An 11,721-nucleotide genomic window follows, 5' to 3' on the forward strand; every position below is an offset into this window, starting at 1 on the left:
TAATAAAATGGAGAGAGTGAGAGATAGCTCAAGTAGTTAAGAGCCTCCCGGTTCCAAGAGATCTTGAGATCAATTCTCACCCCGTCATTGGCTCTCTCTAATCACCAAAAAAAAAAAAAAGAAAAAAAAAAAGAAAAAAGAATGGAGGGTATAAATTTTACTTGCTAAGTTGCTTTCACGATTTCCTTAAGGTGTTGTACATACAAGATTTGCTACTTGCATGTATATTGGTTGTATATTTCCACATACAATTTAGTTAAGTACAAAAACATTAATCCATATGACCCTAAAATATACTTCATAGGAGTAAATCGATAAGCATGTACTCCTTTCTTTACCTGCATTGCATGACATCAAATTTACAAATTTACAAGTACCTGTAAATACAAGAGAACACACACACACACCCCTATGCCCAGTCTTCTGGCAATGGTAATCCAGCCTTTACTGCCGCTTACAATGGTTGTGAATTCTTGTAATACTGTTGCAACAAAAGCAGTATCAAACTTCCAGCACAAGCTGACTAAAATTGTTTAATTAAAAGCAGTGAGGACTAAGGAGAGTATGACCCTTTTCTCTTCACCTGATTGATATTTACTAAACTTAGATAATCTTTTTGCTGAAATTAATTTGTCTTTTGTAAAAAAAAAAAAGCAGTATCAAACTACCAGCACAAGGCGACTACAATTGTTTTATTAAAAGCTGTGAGGAACTGAGGACTAAGGAGAGTATGACCCTTTTCTCTTCACCAGATATTTACAAAAGCTTGGATAATCTTTTTGCTGAAATTAATTTGTCTTTTGTAAAATTAAATCTTTTTTTAGTGAACTAAGTATTTTTACCGATTCACCATGTATTTGTTTTTAAAGTTATTGAGAGGTAGAAACTATGCAAAATGATTCACCATGTATTTGTTTTTTGAAGTTATTGAGAGGCAGAAACTATGCAAAATTAGATGGTGCACATGAAAAAAAGAAAACTTGTGTTCTTTGGAATTGACATATATATTCTTTTACTTTATTTTCTACGTATTTGCTAATATAACACACGATGTTCCTTAATATTGTAGGAAAATTGCTTCATAACCTACACCTTAAACCCCAAAGTACATACTTTCCAACAAAGCTTAAAGTCTAGGCCTATTTGTCCTTAGTCTCCTTTTGTATATGGGTGACACCCTCTTTGTAACACCCTAGAAATTCCTTTCTTTTAAAATACCTGTTTTGCCATGTGTAAAACTTTAAATAGAAATATCTAAGACATTACCGCCACCGTGAAAACGGCTAAAGCAACGATCAAAGACACACAAGGGAAGACTATCTTTAAAAACATTCAAAACAAGTCAACTTTAAAAGTCAACCAAACGAAAGTAAAGTCAAAAACCAAAGTCAAACGAAGTAAAATAAAACCATCCTACAACTTGGAACCATTGTAGGCCCTTATTAAAACCAAACCAACTTCAAACTTTTGTGTTAGTCTCAAAAATAATAATATCATAAAATAATCAAAGCATTAACACATCATAAACTAATAAAATAAATGGGTATTACAATCTACCCTCCTTAAAACAAGTTTCGTCCCCAAAACTTAAAATAGAAAATTTTAGGGTATTACACCCTTGGTGTCTTTAAAATAACTCTCAAACAATTATTATAAAAAAAAAATCCAATATGTTTTTTTTTCTTTTTTTTCTGTTAAATTATGATTACGTTGAGAGTGATTTTGCCATTTAGGGCTTAGGCTTGGTACATGGGTATTCTGATACTTCATTTTGGGACAACTCATGGATATTTTTCACTACATAGCCAAGTTGAACACTTGAACTCCGCCTTTGAGTGTCACTTTGTGGCATATACTGTCGGTCTCAAGCCCGGATAAAGGAGGAGAGTTGCGGTAGGTTTGTGGCGCCCAGTGTAAAACATACATAGTCACATCATATGGACATGAATCGAAATTTAGATATCGTGGGGGAGTTCCCTACTCAGTGACACGCTGCACTTCATAGGCAAGGGTTGCTAGATCGTCACCCTGAACTCCTAAAGCGACACGCCATCTTGAAGCGTGGGGGTAGTGTCAAGTATACAAGGGTTCCCGCATGGCAGACGAATGCGGATAAGGGTAAAGAAGCTAGTCCATGGAAATAGTAAGGGTATTAGGATGCATTTTGGGACTTGGAATGTTGGCTCTTTGACCGCGAGGTTGGTTGAATTAGTAAAGGTTATGAAAAGGAGGAGAATTGACATAATGGGTTGGACACAAGGCAAAGGAAGGGTTTATAAAATTTGGTGCTTGGGTAAAGATAAGGGTAGGAATGGAGTAGGTATCCTCATTAATCAGAAATATATTGATGATGTGGTTAAGGTGTCTAAAAGGAGTGATAAAATTATGAGTGATAAACTTATGATTAGAGTTGGCAATGGATCCCGACCTGAACTGAATCCGTGGATCCATATTCGATTTTGGATATGGATCTTTAAATTTTGGACCCGACGGATCCGAGTTGGATTCGACCCGGATCCTATAGAGAAAAACGGATCTGGGTACGGGTCCAACAACAAGACTCGTACCTAGATCCGTTTACCCACTTTTTATACATAGAGTACTAAATATCTAAAATTTGAAATTGCAGATCTTAATATTTCGCTAGCCCAATGGTTCGAAGAGCCTAAACCTAAGTCAAACTAAACATATATTTATGTCTACCACAAACTGTCAAACCCTAACTATTTTCATTCACCAATCATTCTCATTTTTCTTTCTTCCTCTTTCCTCCCATGAAGGATAATCTCTACCTTTCACTTCTTTCTATGTTATCCCTTAAAATACACTCTTGAGTCTTATCAATTAATCTCCTTCATCAAAGCGCTTGATCTGAAATCTGTAATGAAGCATACTCGATATGAATTCTCTATTCATGCGCGTACTCGAGTTGAATTCTTTTTTCATTGAGTTTTTTTGAATTATCTTTTGATTATGTTTCTAATTTGATAGATTGAGATTTATTATTGGGATTGTTAATAAAGTTTTGAGTTTTATTTGTTCATGTAAGATTTGATTCTAGTAATGTGTACCAAACTAACAATTTAGAAAGCTTTAATTTTTTTTTTTTGTAGAATTGTTGTTGTATCCATTAGTTTTCATTGAATGATACAAAATAGTTGAAAGTATAAATTTGTTTTCGCTTAAATTATTGATCAAATTAATATATAAAAGTGATGGAAATAAAAGTGAACCATCAATTTTGATACTTAGATGATCTATAGAGTTGTGAATTTTATTTTTTACAATTTTTATTGACCTGTTATATACCCGTTTTGGACCCGAATGGATCATCATTTTTTATACCCGATGGTTCCAAGTCCACTTATAAAAATAGATCCGGATATGGGTCCATTAGGACCCAATCTACATCCGACCCATTGCCATCCCTACTTGTGATAGGTGATGATGTCATAACTATAATAAGTGCTTATGCACCACAAGTAGGATGGGAAGCCTCTATTAGACAAGTATTAGACAAGAACTTTGGGATGACTTCGAAGAATTGGTACAACAAAGGGTGAGAAAATGGTCATTAGGGGGATCTTAATAGACATGTGGGCACTATGAGGGATGACTTTGAAAGTATTCATGGAGGATTTGGTTATGGAGATATGAATGAAGAGAAAAATGATATTTTGGATTTTGCATTGGCATATGACTTTGAGTATCAATAACACATGGTTTGAAAAAAGGATCTCCCACCTAGTGACTTATAGGAGTGGGGGCAATGCAAGACAAATTGATTTCTTTATGGTAAGGAACGCTTGGGGGAAGAGTTACGTTGATTGTAAGATGATCCCCGGGGAGAGTACAGACTTGTAGTGCTTGATTTTCTTAGTTTAAAAAAGCGCCCAGGCCAAAACGCCTCGGTTTTCCAAGGCGCAAAGCTCAAGGCGCAACGCCATGTTTCAAAGCATGAGAAAAGCGGGATCTGGATTAATATTTGAAAAATAAACGTATTTTTGTTTCAAATTGAAGCTTACCAAGTGTTTAGAGTGATAATTCGAACAAAAGCCCCTTAATATTGAATGAAATCACTTCAATTTGACCCCCGATTTAAAAACACTAATTTCTAAAAAACCCTAATTTCCAAGTTGCTTTACAATTGAATAAATTTAGGGTTTGCTATGGCAGACATCACAGAAGATGACTTCCCGGCGGTTTCCGGCAGCATGTATACCGGCGGCCGGCGCTAGGTAAGTTTTCTTTGATCTGATTTTTTTTTTCTTTTTCTATTATCTCTTCGATCTCTGTTCTTCTCTACCTACTGACTATAACGTAAAAGAGATTATATTTTTGCGTCCTTCTAACTTTGTAAATCACGTGACCATCTTCCTTTTTTTTTTTTAAATATAAAAAAAGTAACATAAAATAATTTTCACATTAATTTAATTTTTTTGATTAATTTTAATGCAAAAAAAGAAGTAAAATAAAAATAAATAAAAAAATAAAAAATTTGCGCCTCGGGTGCGCTTTCGCTTTGCGGCTTACGCCTAGCCTCTAGGAACCCTTTTGTGCCTCGGTGCGCCTCGCGCTTTTTAAAACTAAGTTGATTTTCGAGGTCGTAGATATGCTAGGAGCCTAGGACGCAGAGACCACAAGTGGAGCCTAAGATCAAGTGGTGGAAACTTCAAGGGGAGAACCAACAAAAATTTGTAAGAAAGATGGGAGGATGTATGAATTTGTCTGGTAGCACTGATTTGAATGTAGATGCGATGTGGAGTAAAATGGAGCATAGCATAGAGGAAGTGGCAAAAGAAATTCTAGGAAAATCCAAAGGAAGCATGCCACCGAGTAAGGACACACATCTTGGTGAAATGAAGAAGTGAAAAAGGCGATCAAGAACAAACGAGATTGCTGTAAGATGTAAGAGAAATGCAGAAGTGATGAAAATTATGAGAAGTATAGAGCGAGAACAAAACTAAACCGAGACCTTTATGCAAGTTTGGATACAAAGGAAGGAGACAAAGGCATCTATAGGCTTGCTCGTATTAGAGATCGGAAGACGCGAAATATTGAAAAGGTCAAATGTGTGAAGGATATTGAGGAAAGAGTTCTTGTTGGAGACAAGGAGATTAAGGATAAATAGAGGTCTTTTTGATAGTCTATTCAATGGTGATCAAATTCAAGATATTGGTGATACAAGCGTAGTTTTAAAAGGCGCACCAAGGCGCAAATGGTCCTTACAGCCTGCAAGGCGAAGGCGCGCACCTTTTGTATGCAAGGCGCATGTATTTATATATTTGTTTCAAATTATTTTTTACTTGATTGTACTTAATACCAATTAAAAAGATTCATAATAAAGTAAATAATGAAATATGTAAAGCTTAGGTAATCTGAATTTGAAAAAATGTCCATCATTCTTCAATTATAAACTTAAATCTTAGTTATTTTCCTTGAGTTGCAAAGGCACTTTGAGGCGCACGAGGCGCGCGCCTAGGTGACTGAGCCTCGCCTAGCTAAAGCCCATTTCCCCTCGGCGAGCCCGAGGCGCACTTTTTAAAACCAAGGATACAAGTGTCCCTCATGATATGGTTAATCGCCAGTTTATGAGGATTCAAAAGGGAGAAGTCAAAATGGCATTAAAAAGATAGGATTGAAGAAAACGGTTGGACCAGATGACATTACTATTGAGGTTTGGAGATGCTAGGGAGAAAGAGGAATTGAGTGGTTGACAACTTTTTTCAACAAGATTGGGGGACGTAATAAGATGCCTTTTTACGGGAGGAAAAGTACTTTGATACCTTTGTATAAAAACAAAGGTGATTCTAAGATTGTGCTAACTATCCAGGGATTAAACTAATGAGTTATACTATGAAACTTTGGAGCAAGTGATAGAGCAAAGGTTAAGAAGAAGTGTGAAGATCTCAGAAAATCAATTCAATTTGGATTGGAGATCAACTATGGAAGCACATCTAATGAGACAACTAATGGAGATCTATCGGGATAAGAAAAAGGATTTACATCTGGTTTTTATTGATTTGGAAAAGGCTTATGATAAAGTACCAAAGGAGATTTTTGGGTAGGTTTTGACAAGGAAAGGCGTTTCGCGGATATATATTGACATCACTAAGGATATGTATGAAGGAGCTAGCACAAGTGTGCGGACCGCTGTTGGGAAGACGAAAGAGTTCCCAATTACAATTGGAGTTCATTAAGGTTTGCACTTAGTCCTTTTTCTTTTCTTTTATTTCTGAAGTCATGGACGAATTGACGAGTTTAATTCAAGATGATATACCATGGTGCGTGATGTTTGCCGATGATATTGTGTTGATTAATGAGACGAAAGAAGGCGTGGGAAGTAAGTTGGAATTGTGGAGACGCACTATGGAGTCCGTGGCTTGAAAGTGAGTAAAAGTAAGATGAAGTATTTAGAATGTAAGTTTAGCGGTGTGGGAAACAATGAGGCAGGATGATCACCTTGGATGGGAAGATTGTTCAAAGTTGTAAGGTCTTCCTGGAATCAATGAAAGGATGGAGATGTAGCTCATAGGATCAAAACGAGTTGGTTGAAGTGGAAGAGTGCGACGGGCTTTTTATGTGATCTATGCATACCCCGTAGATTAAAGGGGAAATTCTACTGAATGACAATAAGGCCTGCTTTGTTATATGGTAAAAAATGTCGGACCGTAAAGCACTACCACGTGCATAAGATGAATGTGGCGAAGTTGTGTATGTTGTGATAGATGTGTGGTCATATAAGAAGGATTGGTTGAGGATTGAGATAACAAGGAAGAAAGTAGGGGTTAATTCGATTGAGTACAAGATAAGGAAGAATCGCTTAAGATGGTTTGTCCATGTAAGAACGAGACCAAGTGACACTCTGGCAAGGAGGCTTGAAGAATTGTAAAATGTTGGGATCGCGAGAGGTAGGGGAAGACATAAGAAAACTAGGAAGAGGGTGATTGAGAGTGACATGAGTGCTTTGGGGATTATGGGGAATATGGTGTTGGATAGGGCGGTGTGTGAAGGGAGAAAATTCACGTTAACGACGTGTCGTGATTATATATACTTTCTAAATTTACTTTTGTATTTAATTTTATTTTTAGCCCACCAATGTTTTATAAATACTATATTGATTTCTTTTGCTAAAGTTTTCTCAAACCTTTATGTTTTCTACTTCAATTTTAACCACTTTTTAAAAACTTTCTTGAATTTATTCTTGGTTCACTTTTAAAATTCCCTTAATTTTTCTTAAATGCTCTTTCGTTTACTTACTTAACTCACCTTTGTTTTTTTTTTCAAACTCTTTAAATGATGATTTTGTTATTTCCTTTTCTTTGTATCATACGATTCCTTATAATGATCCATGTTAGCCGACCGCAAGTTATTTTGGGACTAAGGTTTTGTTGTTGTAGTTGTTGTTGTAGCCAAGTTGAACACTTGGACATGTATGATGTACCCGTGCGAATTTGAGTATCTGGATTTGAGAAGCATAGCTATTGAGTCATTATGGGGCACTGGTATGGTTTATATTCAAATGTTAAAATAGAGGGTCAATTCCATATATAGAAGTTTGCAAGTGAAGTAGAAAAAATGTAGAAAGCATTGCAAGTAAAATGGGATGGAGGGAGTAGTAAAAAACGAAAAAAACTTGAGAATAAACTAAAAAGTCTATCAAATTGATCGAGTCTCAATGAGTCCATGAGAAAATCCATAAATGACTAGCCTATCTATTTCACTCAGATCTGTAGCCCTTGATTGAAAGGTGAGTTTGGTCATCTAGTATGAACTGAATTATTCTGTGTCAAATTAACCCTTATGTAAGATATATTAGTAGAAAGCACACTAAAAAGCACAGATTATTGAGTGTAAGTTATTGTCTATGAACTTATCAGATTAATTATAGTGCTCCAAAATAAGAAAATTTAACTTCTAGCATTTTACCTGCAGTTATATGTTGCTTTCTTCTACACTTGAAGACTTGTAGTTGAGGTTGGGGCCTGTAAGACTTGCTGCAGAAAACGTGCTGCCAGACGCTGAGCTATGCCACCAAGAACACGGCCTCCAAGATCACGTGCTTCGCTTTGTTGAAGTACCTGCAAAAATGAATTTTACAAGTTATCAATGGACCATCATCAAATTCAACAATAACTGCACAGTAACCACAGACACTGACAACAAGACAAGAATAACAGCCAATGAAGGATTTTGGTATTCGTTCATAGAGTTCAATGAATAAAGTGCTTATGCATGGATCATATACACTGATTAATCAAGCAGTCCAGACAGCTTAATATGATCCACCCAGTAAAGCAGCCTTCTATTTTTACAGATCAACATTTCCTCAAGGCAAATCACATGCATAAAAAATGTAAAAACGTGAAATTAAAAGTTCGTTGTTAAATTAATTATTTAGACCTGTAATATAGGTTGTAGGAGGGAAGGTTCAAAGTTATTTGAAGACTGTAGAAGCCCCCAAACCTTTAGCACTTGTCCTCGAAGTTCCAACATACTTTGCTGTTCAGCTTCCTTTGGTAATAAGAAAGGTCCTGTCGAACTACCATTTGTTACTAGAGTCCTCATGAATTCAGGTAGAGAACTGTATGTATCCATCAAAGAACCCAGAATTACTGCTTCAGTAACTCGCACAGCTTCCTTTATAACTAGAATCCTTAGTTCTTCACCATCCGGCCCCAACAATAGCTTCAGAACAGGTTGTAAAGCGTCTTTTGCAGAAAAATCCCTGTCTTTACGCCCCTGAACAAGTAAATTTTCAAGTCTATTCCACCTGCAGTCAACCACCATAACATAAGAACTTTCATCTTTGGGTTTTGTGCAATCAGTTTCAGCAATGATTAAGACAGAGTAACCTGAATTTCCCATCCTTAAACAGCAACTCAATAAGAGCATCTCGCAGATATGGGTTAGGATCAGTAAGAAGTCTCTTAGCAAAATATGGATATGATGCAGCCAGAACCTTAAAATTTGGATCTGCATAAAGTGCTAAACCTTCCAGCACAGTAAGAGACCTCAGTATCAATGCATAATATGCCGGAACTGCCACATTAATTAAGAATAACATCAGATGTAGAACAGCTTCAATCTGAAGCAAATATTAAACCCACAAATTATCAGGTTAAGGACCTGCATAGACTCTGTTCCCTTATGGATGTATAACAGTGGAATGAGAAGTTTACCATTGAATGGATATTGATAAAAGACGGCTCCTAGACCATCTACAAGCGTTTTGAAGTTTAGTTCACTAACAGTTGAACTGAGTGCATCATCAAAGAAATCCCGAAGTACAGGCACAATTGGAGAAACATCCACATCAGGGGATAAAAAATTCAGAGCATAATAATCTTGAGCCATGGCTTCATAATCACGATTAACCATGTGGACAACATGGCCAATAATTGCAAACCTTGCTTGTTCTGGGGTTTCACTCATCATTCCAAAGTCGATGAATGCCAGCTTTCCCTCAGGAGTTGCCAGAAGATTGCCAGGATGTGGATCTGCATGAAAGTATCCGTACTCAAGTAATTGTCTAAGGCTACACTGGATACCAATGGTAACAAGATCCAACACCTTCAGCCCTTGTCTCTCAATTGTGATTTGTTCATTTAACTTGACTCCATCGACCCACTCCATCGTTAAAACTTTGGCACTGGTGTAATCCCAGAATATATCAGGAACAAAAACATCTTCCTTGTCAGCGTATAATTTCTTAAATCTTCTCGCATTCTTACCCTCCTGCAAATACCTGTCAAAATTAACATCCAAACCCAAAGAAAATATCATAAAAAGAAAACATGGGATGAATTTCAAGTTCCAAAACTTTCAAAACGAGCAGTTTGATCAGAGCAGCTTTACTGAAGGGAAAATTATAGCTTCCAAATTTACCACAGAATTGGCAATTATTGCTATAAACACTTGGGCATCAGATAATGCAAAGGCCTCTCTGACATCCGCAAGGAAGCTGCTCTCTTTGACATGGCTAATCCAGGTCAAGGGTGGGTGACTGTTGTTACCTCACAGAGTATCCTGTTAATAAAATGACAAAATAAATATTGAAGAGGGAGTCCTTGCCTGCACATAGTTAAGCTCTTGATAAACTCTTCTTGCAAATTCATCAACTAGGGCAACAACATCACTTGTGACAAAGTCAACATATTTATTTATAAAAAGGGCCAGTCCTCTTATCAGGTAGAAGTCAAGCCCTATGGCCTCTTCAATACCAGGCCTCTGTACTTTGACAGCAACCGTCTGACCAGAATACTTCAATTGAGCTTTATAAACCTGACCCAAACTAGCAGCTGCAATCGGATATGGAGATATAGTTGAGTATATGTCCTCAAGTGGAAACTCCAGCTCCTTCTCAATGCATGAGAATGCCTCCTTATTCGGGAACGTAGGCAAAGCATCCTAATCAATCAAACACAATCATAAGAATTCCCTACTTGACATGAGACCAAGACAAGAGAAAAACTAGAGCTGATATAAATTCAGAATACATTTGAGTAGGCACTTGTTATTTGGTTACCCCTGATGTAAGGCAATTTCTGGTAATATAACCCTTTGAAGTTAAGAGGAGTAAGTAATTAGCAAGTAGTTATAAGAAAATGGAGAGTGAACCTGTAGCTGAGAGAGTTCCTCAAGGTACTCAGGTGGGCACAAGTCAGGCCTTGTGGATAAACCCTGGCCAATTTTGACGAAAGTAGGGCCGAGAGCAGTAAAAATCTTGCGGAGCTGAACAGCTCTTAAGGATTTGTTTTGATTGAGCTGACCATTCCAATTATCAAGCAAGAGCTTGAAAGCAAAGGAACCCAAACCGAACAAAATATCAGAGGTCCTACGAAAAACCTAGAAAATATATATGGGGTGGGATGAGTTAGTCCTTAAATAATCATAATCATAATCATAATCATAATCATAATCATAATCATAAATAAATAATGAATGGAAGCAACCTTGATAGGGCGTGAGCCATATTTAGTAGCAATCATCTGAGGAGTGTAGACAGAAGCGGCGGCTGCTCTGGACATGGCCCTTGCCTCAGCTTGCATATCATCAGCAAGATTCTTCTTCCTCCTGTCAGATTGTGATAGTGATAGTGCTGCATCATCGGTTTTGGTAATGCTCCTACTATTACTATTACTATTACTATTACTATTGCTATTACGATTAGTATTAGGCCCCCCTTGAGAAGGAAAAGTACGGGCATCTGCCTCCACCAAGGCCGAAAGTGTTAATGGTCTAGACTTACGCCTCCGTCTGTGACTTATGCTAGGAATGTTGATGAATGATACTCCATTTTGATAACCGGAACTCAAGGGATGATGAGACAAGGACAACATCCCCGATGCCATGGATGGGACAATTATACTTGTGATTCCTGGAAAACCTAAATTAATTTTAAAAACTTCCACCATCATGAATTCATTCATACTGGATTGATACTTCCAAATTACAACTTAACAGTCAACAAATAATTATAGATAACCCAATAATTGAAATCAAATTGGTTATTAAAATAACAGATTAGAAAGAAGAGGTAAACTAACTAACCTTGGTTGGGAAATCGGAAAGCCGGCAGATGGAGGAGACCGGAGTAGGATGTGAGGTTACGAGAGAAACTTTGATATAGCCATCCAACCAACCATCCATCCGGTTATTGATTACAAATAAGACACGTGGCCAGTTAATCTCTGTATATTAATAAATAAATAAATCTCA

The 11,721-nt window shown here is 36.9% G+C and overlaps 1 protein-coding gene across 2 annotated transcripts; it reads right to left on the reverse strand.

The window, feature by feature from the left end:
- Positions 1 to 155: 155 nt before the first annotated feature.
- Positions 156 to 11,707, reverse strand: LOC145641475 (protein ACTIVITY OF BC1 COMPLEX KINASE 3, chloroplastic-like). 2 transcript variants are annotated; one of them, XM_081692284.1, is made up of 9 exons: positions 11,554 to 11,707; positions 10,956 to 11,389; positions 10,621 to 10,848; positions 10,075 to 10,410; positions 9,183 to 9,738; positions 8,856 to 9,042; positions 8,404 to 8,773; positions 7,930 to 8,081; positions 156 to 481 (listed from the first exon to the last, which is right to left on the reverse strand). In XM_081692284.1, exons 2-8 carry the CDS (start codon positions 11,352 to 11,354, stop codon positions 7,953 to 7,955), a joined length of 2,205 nt encoding a protein of 734 aa, XP_081548410.1. In that variant the 5' UTR covers positions 11,355 to 11,389; positions 11,554 to 11,707; the 3' UTR covers positions 156 to 481; positions 7,930 to 7,952. The 2 variants fall into 2 exon arrangements, with proteins under 2 accessions (XP_081548410.1, XP_081548411.1); XM_081692285.1 differs by having other exon boundaries at positions 10,956 to 11,380; positions 11,554 to 11,706.
- Between the last annotated feature and the right edge of the window lie 14 nt (positions 11,708 to 11,721).

Source organism: Chenopodium album, chromosome 8 (genome assembly GCF_948465745.1).
Source record: "Chenopodium album chromosome 8, dcCheAlbu1.1, whole genome shotgun sequence".
Classification (NCBI taxonomy): Eukaryota; Viridiplantae; Streptophyta; class Magnoliopsida; order Caryophyllales; family Amaranthaceae; genus Chenopodium; species Chenopodium album.

What these genes read in the sequence shown, in the direction of transcription:
- LOC145641475 (XM_081692284.1), bottom strand. Translation starts at nt 11,354, where the DNA reads ATGGCATCGGGGATGTTGTCCTTGTCTCATCATCCCTTGAGTTCCGGT. An exon ending in AAGAGCTTAACTATGTGCAG is followed by an intron (nt 9,739 to 10,074) that starts GCAAGGACTCCC and finishes AGGTATTTGCAG; the next exon opens with GAGGGTAAGAATGCGAGAAG. An exon ending in TTATCAATATCCATTCAATG is followed by an intron (nt 9,043 to 9,182) that starts GTAAACTTCTCA and finishes TTAATGTGGCAG; the next exon opens with TTCCGGCATATTATGCATTG.